Source organism: Sinocyclocheilus anshuiensis, unplaced genomic scaffold (assembly GCF_001515605.1).
Source record: "Sinocyclocheilus anshuiensis isolate Anshui unplaced genomic scaffold, SAMN03320099.WGS_v1.1 scaffold299, whole genome shotgun sequence".
Lineage (NCBI taxonomy): Eukaryota > Metazoa > Chordata > Actinopteri > Cypriniformes > Cyprinidae > Sinocyclocheilus > Sinocyclocheilus anshuiensis.
In genome coordinates this window covers 499,750-516,075 of record NW_015552565.1, presented here as the reverse complement: position 1 = coordinate 516,075, position 16,326 = coordinate 499,750, and the positions used below count along the sequence as shown (strand labels likewise).

Below are 16,326 nucleotides of genomic sequence, written 5' to 3'. Positions count from 1 at the left end.
TCGATGCAACCCCTACTGTGTAATTGGGTAAAGTGGAGTAACTAGTCAAAAGTGAAATGGACAATTGTGTAAAATGCAAACACTTGTTTAATGTGCTCAAGAACTGGTTTGAAATGTGTAGCTGAGATGCACAAGATAAATGATCTCTGTACCTCAACAGTCAATACATGCTAAGGAAAGGGATAGAACAGAAAATCACCCGGCCTATTCCAAAAAATCAGTTGTTACATCTGCAAAAGGCCCAAACCTTTTCAACAAAGCAGACTTTAACCACAGGTGGCATAAGCTTTGGGATGCTATGGTGGGTTATGTAATGGTTTAGAGAATGTTGAGTTTTCACTGAACCTCTAGCAACAATTTCACCAGTAAGGGAGAGCTGAAAAAGTAATGAGGTAACTCTTGTTCATACCACAGATGAGCTGGCTTGGGTGATAGAATGTGATATCATTGAACGGCAAGCTTGTCAATGGTCTGGGGAAATGTAGCGCAAGGGTGCCCAATCCAGTTTGTGGAGATGTACCTACCAGCAAAGGTCATTTTAAACCCACAAGCAACTAAAGTAATTCAGAAAAAGTTACAGACAGGTGCCTTTGATTACAGTTGGAAGTGGACTGTGTAGGAAGGTGGATCTCCAAGAACAGGATTGGGCACCCCAGCCTAGTGCAATGTGAGGTTGTGGCTTGTTGCGGTGATTGAGAATGTCATTGTGTGATCGGCACATACAGAAAAGCGGCTCCACAGACCTGCCGCCTCTCACCTCAAAACAAAAACACTACATCTTCATACTTCACACAAAAAAACACTTCTCACAAACATTTGCAAACAACTAATGCAGTCTACCGCTGACTGTACAATGCAGCGCACAGCTCTGCTCAACAATGACATTTAGATAACAGTGCGCTGTCTGTTTTCATCAGCCAGCTGCCAACAGGAAGTGTCAAAAACAGACGGTGACCGCTGCTGTGTCAGCACTGCCCTCCTCCCTTTTAAACACACACACACAAAAGATCTACATTTTTTTGCTCTTTAACATTTCTTACCTTACATGCAAAAATCACTTGCATCTACTTTCATGCTGTACACCGTAAAGCGCTGGGGAAGAACAAATGTGCCAATAATAAATTAATTAACATCAATCGTACCATCAATGACAGTCAGACTACTTGCCTTGGTCTTCATTGATTGTACTGCATTTTATATTCACATTACACCATGCTTAAACACCAAAAACAATTACATGTTCACCTTTTGATAATCCAGTGGTGTATCTGCATGGACAAATTGTACTCTGGTTACAGCACTTCATATTTGTATCATTACACATTTACTTGGTGTTTTTATTTTTTTAAGACAACGCTGAAAATCTGTAATTCCTTGTTTTTCTTCAAGTCTCGCTGAGAAACCTACCCACAAACTAAATTATGTAGTCATAACAAGGTTACAATAGTGTTCCTCACTTAATTGGCGAGCCAGCTTAAAGCCCTTGCATGAAACTCCGCTGTCACAAATCAAACCTTAAGCACATCACCCAAAATGTGCTTCTTTTCACACATTTACTTAGACATTAAGGCATTGGTTCAAACGCATGGACTCGGAGGAAATCCGACGCTGGGCTGCATAAGCCCTCTAACAAAAGATACAAAGGCTTTTGTTAATGTGGGTCAGAGTATTTGGCTTCGATTGCGACAGCACAAAGACATTGTCATAGAAAAGGACAGATTCTTCAATTCAGCATTATGAAACATCAGTAAGAATTTTTTTTTTTTAATTGTTACAATTGAATTTTAAGTCATCAACAAACCCATTTCTTACGCTCCAAAGTGTCTTCTAAAAATGTTTTGTTCCCAACATTGTAGAGAACTTGAAACCATTTTATAAAACAACATCTATAGGCTTCCTCCCTCCACCTTCTTTAAAACGTAAAGGATACCGATGCCATCCACAGTGACAAAGGTGGTAAAATAGGGTGACACGTGGATCTTCTTCAGATTGGCTCCCATCGTGTAGAATGTCTGCAAGGCCTCGCCAGTCTCCACGCTCCACCACTATGATGAAAAAAAAACAAAATACAATGAGCTACATTCCCTGGGCTCAACGTCTGTGTCGTTGTAACAGTTGCAGCATTTTCAACGGTGGAAAACTTCAGACGCTGACACCTGAGGGTCTCTGTCCCCCATGGCTGCACGGAAATGCTCTAAAAAAAGTAGCAAAGGAAATGTCGTCAAATGCATGTTAACAGAACTGCTAAATGAGTGCCAACACTGGAGGGTTACGGCGCCTGAGAGGCGTGATTGTTACGTTGGCACGCTGAGAAAATGAGGCCACTGAGCAGCTACCGGCCAAACTGTCAGCGACGACAACGACAGATGCCTTCGACCGCAGCGCTTGTTTTTACGGTCTCTGCGTGCAGATGCACAAACACGGCCCCCCCGACAGGCTCATTAATCACACGGCCCGCGCTGTGAATTAACGGGTCTCATTTGCATTTAACAAGCTCATTCTCCACAACTTACAGTTTCGTGCTGAAAACTCACCACCAGTCGTGATAGTTTTCTGCCCAGTGTACCAAACCTCCAAATATAGAACTATGGCGGGACATGATTGCCTCATTCAGACACAGCACATTGCTTCGCTTGTGCGTTTTCTGAAAAAAAATGTTTCCTTTCCCTGATGGCCTAGCTTCTCAGCTAAAATATTCTGCACTGCCTCTATGGTCCCCAAAACTCAAGGCAATAACAACAAAGGATAAGCACTAAAAGGTGGGCCGGCCAGACACACACATACAGTTGCTTTAAAAATTACAACCTTGATATGTTTGGAACATCCGTTTCCTGCCCTCGAAGGGTACAATTAAAGGTAAAGCAGCACGTTTGCGGATGTGATGTTGCTTTTGTACTAGCTAACTCAAATTGTTTTACACCAATTTAGACCACTTTGCTTGAATATTTTTTCCTCTGAAACTACATTCCAAACAGAAGCTCGTTTGACGGCAAGCGATGCAGACCGATGGTAGGTAAATTACTCGAGGCTACGTTTGCAAACGCAGTTGTTTTTCATTCGGACAGGATTAACAAAACCACCTGAGCTCCTCGTGGAAAACTAATCCGGTCCAAATAGGGCTTAACACAGATATATTCTTTCCGCTGGATGAGCATGCACTGTATTCTTGAAAAGTTAAAGTCGCCCTGTGTCAAGGAAACAAACTTTAGACTCGTATGTCTTCAGACCACATCTGTCAGATGATATGCGCTGTTGTTTTGGTGCTAGTGCATCTGTTAAAAGGAAGTCAAAATCACTTAAATAGCATTGCATGCATAAATAAGACATTTATGCCGTATGCTTGTATTGAAACTCATTCCTCATCATCCTGACATCAGCATAAAGGCAACGGACCAAACGCGACAGCAGATGGAGAGAAAGCATTTTCAAACACAAACTTCACATTCTGGTCACAAAAAACACATAGGGCACATAAAATACCTGCAAATTCAGGCTAAGAAGTGCTATTATGCGACCGGGAGAAAAATGTCACCAGTAAAGAAACAAGACCTCAAATTATTCACCAAGCCAAGGCCAACTCTCCTACTCTTATTTTCATGTTTTTTTTTTGGGCGCAACTTTAATTCTGAGAGCTGCGTTATTTCTCACATGGTACCCAGTGTAGTATGGTCTGGAGAGACAGACCTGTCCTTGTTCCACTCCATCCACTCTACTCGTATGCCAAAGAATACAAAAATCCTTTGTGTGCAGTCAAAGCAGACTGGGTGGATTTCCAGAAGTTTCTTTAAAAATGATCTGAACGAGAGGGGACACGACTTGTCTGGACCTCGGTGTCTCAATCGGGAGAGTGAGGGGAAGGGTTCAAGGACAGTGTGTTGCATGAATAAGAAGAAAAAACAATTTTATCATTGAAGTAAGCGAAGAACTGCATATCTCCTGAGAAATCACATTTCTATACACACACAAGCAGACAGGGATGGTTGAGGTCAGAAGAGCAGGGGCCAGCCGTCATCCTCAGACCCTGGGGGCGTGGTGAAGTTGAGCGACATGCCCAAGGGTACAGAGTTAGCAGCAGCAGCGGCCCATTACTTCTTGTTCTCCCTCACCCTCTGTGCATTTTGGGTTACATCTACCGCCAACTACACTGTGTACGGTGACTGGGTTGGCCGGGCTATAGCTGCAAAAGTCAAATTTCCATACGAAACAAGATATTCTATTCCCTTTTGTAATCTAAAATATACAATTGTAATGGCAATGTTTGTACTTATTTACAATCGCTTTCGTGGCATCGCGTGAGAATATCTTGTATGTCTGCAACTGTCACAGCATCCATTTTTGACTCTACAACTCAAATAAAGGTGTCTGACTTTTTTAACCATCATGCTTATCTGGCCTGCAGTAAAAAAAAGAAGCACTTGGGCAGTTCTCATTATATAAGAGTAACATCACACCTTGTTTAACTACACTTCCACAGGAGCAGTGGAGAAACCAAGAGAAGAGGGGAACCCACCTCAGACTTTAAAGCTCAATTATTCCTTTATAAATCCAAAGGCCGAAATATTCATGCACACACAATCCCTTTCCTTTCTTTCCTGCAATCTCTTTCTCTTTTATTCTGTTTGTCTTTGTTCTCGCTCTTTCTATTGTCTGTATTGTGCAAAGTACAGAGGAATCCTCCACTGAGAGAAATGGGAGTGTGCGCTGTGCCGTCAGCCCTCTGTAGCATCTTTCCTGTGTGAACGCGCTCTGACGGGTCATCTGCCGGGAGTCTGGACCGAATCGTTGAGTCATGGCTTGGCGTGTGTCTGCCTGCCCCGAGCTAAACATTCAGATCACTTTCAACCAGATAAAGTCAAAGTTGAGTCATTACGGGCAAATGAAAACCATAACTTGTGGCGTTTTAACTCTTTTGAAAGGTTGAGGTCATGTGAGCAAATGGGTCAAAAGCTAGCACTCAAGGTTGTCTTCTCGATGGCCGATGTCTGACAAAAAGCCATTTCTCTCAAAGTCAAACATCTCCCCTCTGGACAAAACTGAAATGCAGGACGATTCATCAAGTACACTACGACGTAAGATAGGTGCAAGATGACATTTCAATAGCGAGTTAAAGGAACAATTCATTCAAAAATGAAAAATCTACTCAGCCAAACAGCACGCAAACCACTTAAATTACAATTTTGCTTGGTTACTCACAAAAACCTGTCATAGGGTTTCAAAAGGCTTGGAATACAGCACACGAACCACACTTTTACAGAACAGATAGGTGATTGAACTGTTCAAACAATAAACTGTTACATTTGATATAATAGTCGGGCAAAGCGGTCCTTCCTGTGCTACGTGCACTCAAGAGAAATTAAGAACGCAGAGCCTTCAAGTGACAGGTGACAGGTGTTGCAATCCGTGTCAAACCTTCCTACAGTACAAGAGCGCGTTGTGCCGCTGGCAAACATTGAAAAGACAAACAAATGGATTGAATGAATTCTCTCAGAAACTATTAAATAATGAAAGGCTACAACCCAAAGTAGGGGGGAAAATCGAAATGGAAAGGAAATGTTTTTTCACCTACAAACAAGAAGTCTAACTTTCATTTGGATTAAACATGGCAAACAAGACGAGAACAAGTCCATCTCCCTTACGCATCCAGACACCTCAGAGGAATTGTGGAAAAAAAAAAAAATACTCAAAAACAGTGCTTGGGGCTGTTTCAGTCTAGCATCGCTACGGCTACAAAACAAAAGCATCTTTTTTTTCTCACAGTTGTTTGAGTAGAAACAGACAAAGGAAATAAACAGTCTCTTATTTGCAGGTGAACGCTGTTGTGGGACCCGAAGCAATAAATCGTTGTGATATAAACGTTCTGTCTGGTAGAGGTGAAGGTCTGGATGCCCCGGAGCTGATGTGTGTGAATTACTATGAGTCTCCCAACAGCAGCCAAACCCTCCAGAGGACAAACAACACTACGTGTGTGAAAGAAAGGGAGTGGGGCAGTGTGATTTAATGCGTTTGAGCCTCTTCCTCGCTAAAGGTGTAATATCCTGGCTGACCTCCTCATCCGTTTCTCCTCTCCTCCAGGAAATATTTCGGTCACTCGCACACACACTGCTACAATAATCATTTGTCTTTTATGAGTGAAAGCTAAGGGTGCCGATACAATCACCGATACAGATCTTTTTGAAGCCTTCTTTTTATCATGTAGAATTATTTAGTGATGCTCCAATCTGGATTGCCACACAAAATCATGTCAGAAATGACAGGCTTAAGCGAGAGACACTCATCATGCACCCAAAAAAAGGTTTGCTCGCCAGTGTGGGAGTTTTTTTTGGGATTCACTGTCTGAAAAACAGAAGACAAAAAGTTACTACATATATACGTCTCACAAATTACTTCGAGTCATTCTGAATATTGAATCTGTGAGCATTTACTAATGCCATTACTAATGAATCCCTGACTTGCTGTCTGACTTTAAATGAACTAAGATCCGTTACCGTGAGATTAAACGTGGATGGCGGCAGGCCAGTCAAGTCAGTTGTTTTTGTACTCTGATGGACTGAACTGCAAGTGGTGTCAAAGAATAAGCCTCGCTGATGGCTCGATACAAATAGAAATATGTCAACGACAAACTGCGGAAGGCAGACATCAAAAGATGTAGATGCTGCTGAGAGGCAGATCACCTCAAAGTGAACGCAGAGAGCTGCCGTGCCAAACAAGATCAGGCGTGGTGATATATATACAAGACTCTTTCTGCCATCTGAATGACAAGCTAAACCGAGTTTAACAGAGCAAACGAGGCTGCTGTCCCATTATGACACCCGACAAAATTCAGCTTAATTTCATTACATTCTTTTTAAATCTTTTTGAAGGCTTTTTTTTAAACATAATTGGTGATAGAGGAGAAGATGTTGAAAACAGTACAACGTTGCAGGCTGAATTCAAACTTGTGCCGCCGCACGAGCACAGCAACTAAATGTGCAAACTGCTAGGTCATGGCTCAGATCATAATTTTGCTTTGAAAATGTCAAAGTTTGTCTAGATCACATGTCTGACATAAAAGCAAGTGACAACATGGACAGGAAATTAAATACCTAGGGATTCTTCACAGGAACTTACTAATCTACTATTGCAACTTCACACAACATATGCTTGACACAAAATATAACCGGATCCTGCAGGTGACGTTAATTCTCAAATCGGAACAGAAGCGCATCTACAGCGGGAAGCGCACCGTTGACGTGTCACGTCTCATGCACCTCCTTCCTTTGTGTGGTCGTAGTGGATTTACGGCAGGTTTGGTTCGGTCTGATGAAGAGGTTTGGCTGGGGATGTGGAACCAACACTGACGATGATTAATTTATCATTTGATATTATACACAGCGAGATCCTTAGTGTGAGGACAGCTGGCGATCAATCAGAGCTTATTATTGGGTCTCTGACAGATACGTCGCTCGCACGCTCGAGCAGAGGGTCAGGAGCAGAGGGCAGCCCGATGCAGACGCATTTGATAAACTGACAGATTGATGCGTGATGAAGCATCATTATGCCTGTGACACTTACTCAATGTAAAGACGGCTCTAAGTGTATTAATAAAGAAGTTGCAATGCGTGATGGATAATGGCTGACATTGTTGATGGAACTTAGTCTCGCTCCGTTACTGACATGATAATGTGCCTCTGTGACATGAGCGATTGGACAAGCGTCTGCCTGATAATAAAGATGAAATAGTCATGATGTCAAGAGACTGGCGAGACTTCATCTTGGTTGCACTTTTGCACGACGCCTCAGAAAGAATGCAGGGCAATGGAGTATTACTATAATAATAAGTATTATCATCAATAAAGGTATAATAATTATAACAATAATAAACAGTAATAACATGTTCAAATTCAATACGATTCACTGGGTATATTTTAATATCAATATTTATTAATTAATTAAATATCTGCTGACGCTGTAAATTATACCTAGCAGAGTTTCAGACCCTCGTCTCAGGCTACACTGATTATGCTGCATTTTTAATTCACCAATTAAACAAAAGTTACAAATCTTTGTATTATTTTTACCCAGCTCTAAATCATAACCGCACATGCAGCATTCTCAGGATAAATGAAGCTAATAAAAAAACAGCTCTTTTCCAGGGTGCGCCACTAAGAATTTGCTTGTATACGGTGACATCATCTGTATAATAAGTGTACCTTGATGTATCCACCGGTAGAGACCAGTACTCTGTTATCAGGGGAGAAGTGCAGGTCAGTCACCCATCCACCGTGGAAAGAGTCCATGGAGTCCTTAGTGTCCCGGGAACAGATCTTCAGAAGAGCTCCATCCAGCATGCTCCACAGCTTTAAGATACACAACACAATACAACATTAGTACAAAAGAAATGGGTTATCAAAATGCATACGGCACAACACGGATTCCACAAAAGTGTATTTATAATGCATCAATGTTTCTTGTATGAATCAGAAATCGCTTTTGAGAAAATAAAAATGCAAATATATCCTTTTTTACAGCACTAAAGCCTGATTTACAGATATTACTCTGTGATGTGTGACTTGACATTTCTCTGTGGCAGTAAACAGTGTTACATAGAGAAATGCTGTGATGTTTTAATTCATGGCTTGTGGTGCTTTTTCAAAGCTCACGTCTCTCTCACTTTCTCTCTTTGCGAGCAGCATCTTTAATTAATGAGGTAGATCTTTCCTTTATGGTTCTGAGCACTGTGGCCTGTCTCCCCGCAAAAAAAAAAAAAAAAAAACTCAGAAGAAGGCTTGGTAGAACTGACATGGAGGCGATGCCGAGTTGTGAGGCATCAAGACGTATTTGTCCTTGCATCACTTCTCTTAATATCTCCATTTGCTCTCAATGTGGCCATAATATCTGCTCACATTCACAGATGTCCAAAATTCACTGTAATTGATTACCTTTGCCATTACAACTTCTTTACAACTCTATTTGGGTGATTGTTCAATTAGGGGAACTATTGTCCCCCATAACGAGAAAAATAAAAACAGTGCAGTTAATATGTAGAATTTTGCCAACACTTGCCGTCCAAAAAGATCTGAGAGTTCCTTTATTAGGCATCATTACTCTCTTGGTTTAAAAAAAAATAAAAAAATAATAAAATAAAAAAAGTTGGGATTGGGTCGCAAATATCAAAAATCCTTACCATAACACATACTCAAATCCCTCTGAAGTTTTATCAAGGCCACAATCAGATCTTTATTCCCTTTAACTCAGATGATTCACAGTATGAAGCAGCTTAAGATTTTATTTACCCTGATTTCTCCGTTGTCATCCCCCGTCGCAAGTCGCTTGTTGTTCCAAGAAAAACGGCAGCTACGAACACAGTCCTTGTGTCCCTTCAGTAAAAAAGTGTTCTCCCACGAGGCACTGCTCCATACCTTAGGGAACAATATCAGCAGTTACAAGCCATTTTATAGCATGAACTGAACAAGCGCAAAACTGTAAAGTAATTTGAAGAGATCTAATGTCGTTTTTGAGAGATCTCTTTGTGAAATGGTTCATATAATAAATTGGAATCAGAACAAACTTGAGCAAATCATCAAAACTGCTGCTTGAAATTAGTTTTTCCATCTCTAATTTTAGTCAAGAGTTAGTCACTAATTGTGGCGGGTCCATTTGGCATGAATGATTTTTCTGATCTGCTCTCCAAATTCACTTTGCCGTCCTCTCTCTCGCCAATCGGTGAGAAGATCTGGCAGACAGACGTGAACATGGCATCTCATTAGAAAAGGTTTTCTGGTAGAAGCGGAGTGAGAACTTCATCTCATTACGCTCTCAGACGAGCAGACTGGACTCTGACCTCTGATACCACAAACAGAGGGCGCTATGCGTGTGTGTACGTGTATCTGTGAGCTTTTGTACTGTGTTCACACAAAGTTAATTAGGCAGTATTTGGCCGTACGTGGCATCATTAACGCAAGCACCCAAGGCTCAGTAAAGATACTCCAGGTAGTCACCTAGCACCTGCCAACACCGACTCACACCTAGCGTGAACACAAACTAACAGTGTAACGGGAGCAGGTGTTCACAGTCAGAGCCCAGGATGTAAACACAGAGGCAGACGAAGCTCTGAGAGTTAAATGTGAACAATATCTTGTCCACTGACACTGATCTGATGTATGAATTTGTGACCTCTGTTCTCTGACCTTAGCAGTCCTATCGGCCGATGTGGTGGCAAAGAGATGTCCGTCAGAGGACACATCACATGACAGGACAGCACCCTTATGACACTCAAGGTCTTGCAGCATATGCCCTCTGTTCAGATCCCAGACCTGCAACAAAAAGAAACGAAAAGACTACTTTGCTGAAAATGTCAGGAGGAGCTTTGCATTAATATGGTACACTTCAGTGTCCCATGATTTGAGTTAAACAATTAAAACTTAGAAAATTGATATGACAATTATAAACTTATCTAAAAAAAAAAAAAACAAAGGGGAAAAAAAAAAATTATATGAAGGGTTGCTAGTTGTAAACATTTTCTGTATCTATTTTGGCCTGTCTCACCGCAGATGACTATATCCAACAAATAAAAAAAAAAAACGCAATCATATGCAATTCTATAAAAAAATAATATTTTACATTAAAACTTTTACATTAAATCAATTTTCGTAATTCATGAATTTACTAGACACTATAAACAACCATGCTAGATCCTACAATGTTAAAGCCTAATTCATACTAAATTTGCACTCCTGTTAACCAGTTAGGTGTAGTTAGTTTTAAAAACAGTCCATTCTATTCTTAATTTTTCATTCTTTCTATTGCTAGAAAAAAAATCAATTCAAAACTATTTAGACCTCATACAAATGGAACAGGAAATCGAAAAGCTTTTATAATTTACTGAGACTTTGAATCAAGGATAAGCACCTCTTTTCATGGGCCAAACGTAAGTGGTTCAGGCCCATTTTTGTACCCTATTTGTGGAAAGTGGCAGGAAGATGTGGACCACATTAACAATCTTTCCCCCAGAAGCCCTGATTACAATTGGGGTGAAGTGTAACAACTTCTGCTGTTGAGATCTTAAAAAAGCTGTTTGCAAGTGATTAACTGCATGCATCACCTAATTATCATGATTGACTGGGCTTTCAGTCCACAATTTGGACTTGATAACCATGTTTTGCACTGAAAGCAATGCAGTCTATAGAAAAGAGTTAAATGTGGTCTTCACGTCATCCTTCACACTCTCTGTGTCCTAAAGATTGATTCATTCAAATGCAGAAAAATAAGTAGAGGTTTTGTTTACCTTAAGAGTGCCATCAAACGACCATGAGAATAGGTGAGAGGAAGAAGAGTTGTTCAACAGGTGAAACTTCCTGACCGGCTCCTTATGGCCCTCCAGCACCAGACACTCACCTGTCCTCCACTTCCACACCTGCAGACGAAGACAACGTTCATCCTTTCAAAAGTTAACTTTGACATTTAAGGTCTCCTGAAACGGATTTGCTAAGCTTATAGCATTTGAAGTATTGATTTTGGTTCAAAGTGATAAACTTTGATCCTACTACACAAGTCCTAAAGGTCTTAATGACTGTCACTTATCCATTCTTACAGAATTTCAATGTGCATGCAGCAGTTCACAAACGGTTTTCCCCTCCTCACACTTTCTCGGCTTGTCACCAATGATACAACGAGCCCTGTAATGACCCAGTGCCCAAAACTTCTCAAACGAACACAACAGCTGCTGCAGAAGTTTGTGAGCATGTGGCCTAATTACTAAATTGCACCTGCAAACTGCATATGAGACTTTTTCCTCACAGCCAGAAAATGCATATAAAAGGTTTTATCAAAAAGACGTAATAAACCACCACATCCTAATACACAAAAAAAAAACTAATTTGTCCTCATTGAAAGAAATTTTGCACGAATCACATACGAATCATAAACAGGAATGTTTGGTTAATAAAATATGATAAATTACATTAAGTATAGACATTTCTTTTTATTTGACTAAAAAAAACTAAAGAGAATAGACCGCATCTTCATTATGAGCAACATTTAAAAGTGAATTACCCGGACAGTGGTGTCTTCTGAGGATGTGATGAGGGTTTCACCATCATCAGTGAACTGACAGTGGTGAACAGTCCTAGTGTGACCTGTGAGCTTCAGTGATGTTTTTCCAGATGGAACCTCCAACACCTTCAGACAGATAGACAATGTAAAACTTTGTTCAAATGCAATTGCAACTTTTCCTTTTATTTTTGTTTACTTGATTGTGTACAATTATTGTTTTACTACTAAAAATTAGAGGAAAAAAAAAAAGAGCCTTTTAAAAGTGAGGAGAAATAATGACAAGTATGATGGCAAAAAATTCAGCAAACCTGTACATCTAGAAAAAAACAATTCTGTATGAGACGACAAAAAAAAAAAAAGTTAAAGGGCAAGGTGGCATTCAGGATAGCCAGACTGATTATCGGCCCTCTCTGCTGCATCTAAAGCTTCAAAACGCAAACTTCAAAAGCTGCCTGGGGCTACGGGAGAGTGTGCTGTGTTTTTGCAAAGTAAATAAGAGGTATTTGTGCTTGCGGGTTGGTATTCTGGTCTTGCGTGATCAAATGCTGTGAAAATGTTGATTTCAGAAATCAAGTATGAATGTGTACAGAACACAAAAATAACAATGTCAGTGTTAAAGACAAATTATTCTTCAGAAATCAGTCTAATATGCTGACTTGGTGCTCAAGAATAATTTCTTAATGTTGAAAACAGCTGTGCTGCTTAATGTTTTTGGGGAAACTTTTTTCAGAATTCTTTGAAAACATTCGACAGTATTATTTCAAATAGATTTTTTGAAACATTGTAAAGAAAGTCACATAAATAATCGCTGTGTGAACAGCCCATGACATTTCACACACTTGCCACTCACCATACCTGCACTGTACCTGTCTCTAACCCTAGTGCCAGCACAAAATCACGCTGTAAGTTCAGCAGCTGCAAGGCTCTCCATCCAGTGTTCTTCAGAAACTGTCTAACTTTCACTCTTCCTGTCTGCGCACACATATACACAAACAAAGACCTCATCTCTCAATTTTTCCACTCACTTCAATAATGGCAGGGATCTCCTTGGGGGGGGGAAGACATGCAAGAAACCCTCCGTTACAGACTAACTGTTTTTACTGCAAGACAATTGCTTTAGTAGTGAGCTGTTCATGCTTTCCATGTTCTACACAGTCCAGTAACAATCTGGTGCCCTCTGGTGTTTCATATTGGTACCAACATCACTGCAGATGAAGGGAAGCCTTATTTACATTAACAAAGCTGCAAATTGTTTTATAAAATGTTAGATCAACATTGTTTAAAGAAATGTTCCAGTTACAATTTTCAATCAACACTAAATCAACACTACAATTAACACAAAAATAACTTCAGTTTAAAAATAAGTAAAAGAAAAAGAAATAAAAATAAATATCTGTTGTAACTGTCTGTGGTAAACAGTATGTAACACTGGCTGTCAACAGAGTTTCATTTGTACTGAACCGGGTACATTTCTTCAAGTTTTTGTTCTGCTTATTTAAAGCCATCTGTCAATCTCTCTTTAAGGTGAACACAGACAATCAGGCAGAGATGGAGTGGAGCAATCTAAATAAATGGTTGTTTGGCAGTAAATGGGTGTAATGTAAGATTGTTAACACTGCTTATTCTATCAGTCAGCTGTTACCTCTAGGCGTCCCCGCTGTAACCGACGTACCAGTCACATCTATTACACTACAGTACACACTGTGCAACAGAGGAGGACAACACTCGCCTCCAGCACAACGACATTCAGTAGGGAGAGAAGGGAAGGGACGGGTTTGGGAAAGGAAGGGCGAGAGATTAGAAGGCTGAGAGCAGTTGACAGCCATGGCAAATCTCATTGCCGGAGGTGAGTCAAAACACCCACAAGCATCCTAAAGGCTATTTTTTCCCAGAGTGCTTTGCATGCTCATCCAAAAACCCAATAAATTGAGTATAATATTAGGATGAGACAGTTGGAGATGATGATATCCCAACAGGTGAAATACCTGTACAGTTCCATCCTCAGTTCCTAGGGCCACAAATGAAGCATTTCTGCTGATACACGTACAGCGAATCCTGGACAGCAACTCTTCACTCTCAAACAGAATGGCACCTGCCGATCCGGTCCGTACCTGACTGACCAAAATGCAACATTACATGTAATATATATATGCAATAAAACAAAAAACAGCAGCAAGCTAGCACTAGATGCACATGTCTCTTGTGGACTGTACCTGTAATCTGTTTCTGCTGTCTGGTGCCACTATTGTAACGTCACTGTGGGAGAAGAGAACATCAGAATCCCGCTTCAGAGCCGCAGCAGAGGAGGTGTGAACCCGATCTGTTTCCCACGTTCCACAACTAAAAAAAAAAAAAAAAACATCCCAACATTACTAACATTAACACAAATCAGAATTACCTTATCCCATGTTTTACATTGTTCATTCTTAATACTTAATAACCAACATGTCTGCATGTCCTGTGAACTTGTCATGTAAATCTGCACTGGCTGTTTTCTAAAACACTTCTGTTCAAATGTTTGGTATAAGTAAGATTCTTAAAATAATACTTTTATTCAGCAAGGATGCATTAAATTGATGTGTGATTGCTGTGAATCAAATAAAAAAATATATATATAAAAAGCTGTTACAGGCACCAAATCAAAAATATTGAGTGGCGATGCCAACTCCTCTCATTTCACAACAACACTCACAAAATCACTTACAAACACAGCGTTTCTGGCAGCACAAATGATCCGTGAGCCATCGACCGACCAAGTGCTGCATTTCACAATGGCTTTTATTTCATCAAGCCGTGAGCCATCGGCTGACCAAGTGCTGCATTTCACGATGGCTTTTATTTCATCGTCACTCTCTGGGAAAAAACTATTGACATCAATTGATTTCCACTCATTCGCAGATGACACCTCAAACAGCTGAAAGACACAAAAGACAACAGTTCAAGAAACACATAAGAGAACACCTGTACTGACCGAAGATGATCCAGTAGTTTGAAACACTTATAAATGTGAATGTAAATGTTATAGATGAGGTTGTAGATCAAGTCTTACACACATATATAATATAGTATATACACACACACATACATACACACATATACATATAATTGGAGATGATGATATCCCAACAGGTGAAATACCTGTACAGTTCCATCCTCAGTTCCTAGGGCCACAAATGAAGCATTTCTGCTGATACACGTACAGCGAATCCTGGACAGCAACTCTTCACTCTCAAACAGAATGGCACCTGCCGATCCGGTCCGTACCTGACTGACCAAAATGCAACATTACATGTAATATATATATGCAATAAAACAAAAAACAGCAGCAAGCTAGCACTAGATGCACATGTCTCTTGTGGACTGTACCTGTAATCTGTTTCTGCTGTCTGGTGCCACTATTGTAACGTCACTGTGGGAGAAGAGAACATCAGAATCCCGCTTCAGAGCCGCAGCAGAGGAGGTGTGAACCCGATCTGTTTCCCACAGCTAGACAAGAGTTAACACTAGTTGTGATAACAGGTCAATACTGTTCAAAGAATAACTGCAAAAAAACTGTCACGCTACAGTAAGAGAGGGCCCAAAGCTAGCTTACCCTGATGGTCTGATCAGAGGAGGAGGACAGCAGGAGTGAGCCGTCAGGTGAAAACTGGACAGTGTGTGTGTAAGACTTGATCTACAACCTCATCTATATATAATATAGATACTATATAATATATAATACATACACACACATATATATACACATATACATACATACATATATGTAAATTAAAAATGTAAATATTTTAAAAAATAAATTTTTATAAAGCAAATGCATTAAATAACCAGGCAAATTAATAATTAAATAAAATAAATAGGCAAGTAAAACAGCTAGACAATAAATCAAATAAAGCAAAGAAACAGTCAAGTAACCTTCAAGGTGCCGTCACTGGATGAAGTGGCAAGGTAGGCGTCGTTAGGAGAAAAGCAGCAGTGATTGACAGGTTCCATGTGTCCAAACATAGTGTTCTGAGAGGTCGGCTTGTTGGGATTCCATAGCTGCAAGAAAGACAAAGACAGAAAGAAAAGAAAGACGGCAAAAAGGTAAGATGAATAGAAGAAAGGGTAACGTATGCTTTGTGTAGGGGTCTTGATCACTCTGTCAGGGTATAATGAACAGGACAGACTATATAAGAGAAGAACATATTTAGTCTGCAGGAAATGTTTTGTGTTCAACACATCTGCCGTTAAATTCTCTAAATATCATTTCAGGGTGTTTCTTTCACTCCTCATCCAGAGATATTCCACGAAATGTGC

General features: G+C 40.2%; 1 protein-coding gene across 1 annotated transcript in view; it reads right to left on the bottom strand.

Annotated features, from left to right (window-relative positions):
• Window positions 1–6: 6 nt before the first annotated feature.
• The window catches only part of LOC107664840 (apoptotic protease-activating factor 1-like), a 28,107-nt gene continuing 11,787 nt past the window's right edge, over window positions 7–16,326 (bottom strand). Inside the window, exons 16-25 of the mRNA XM_016455521.1 lie at window positions 15,943–16,068; window positions 14,703–14,944; window positions 14,244–14,370; window positions 14,016–14,141; window positions 12,031–12,156; window positions 11,264–11,392; window positions 10,167–10,292; window positions 9,273–9,398; window positions 8,190–8,336; window positions 7–2,045 (exon numbers count right to left, since the gene is read on the bottom strand). Of these exons, the coding sequence (XP_016311007.1) occupies window positions 1,887–2,045; window positions 8,190–8,336; window positions 9,273–9,398; window positions 10,167–10,292; window positions 11,264–11,392; window positions 12,031–12,156; window positions 14,016–14,141; window positions 14,244–14,370; window positions 14,703–14,944; window positions 15,943–16,068 (1,434 nt within the window). The 3' untranslated portion in view covers window positions 7–1,886. The remainder of the gene's footprint in view (window positions 2,046–8,189; window positions 8,337–9,272; window positions 9,399–10,166; window positions 10,293–11,263; window positions 11,393–12,030; window positions 12,157–14,015; window positions 14,142–14,243; window positions 14,371–14,702; window positions 14,945–15,942; window positions 16,069–16,326) is intronic.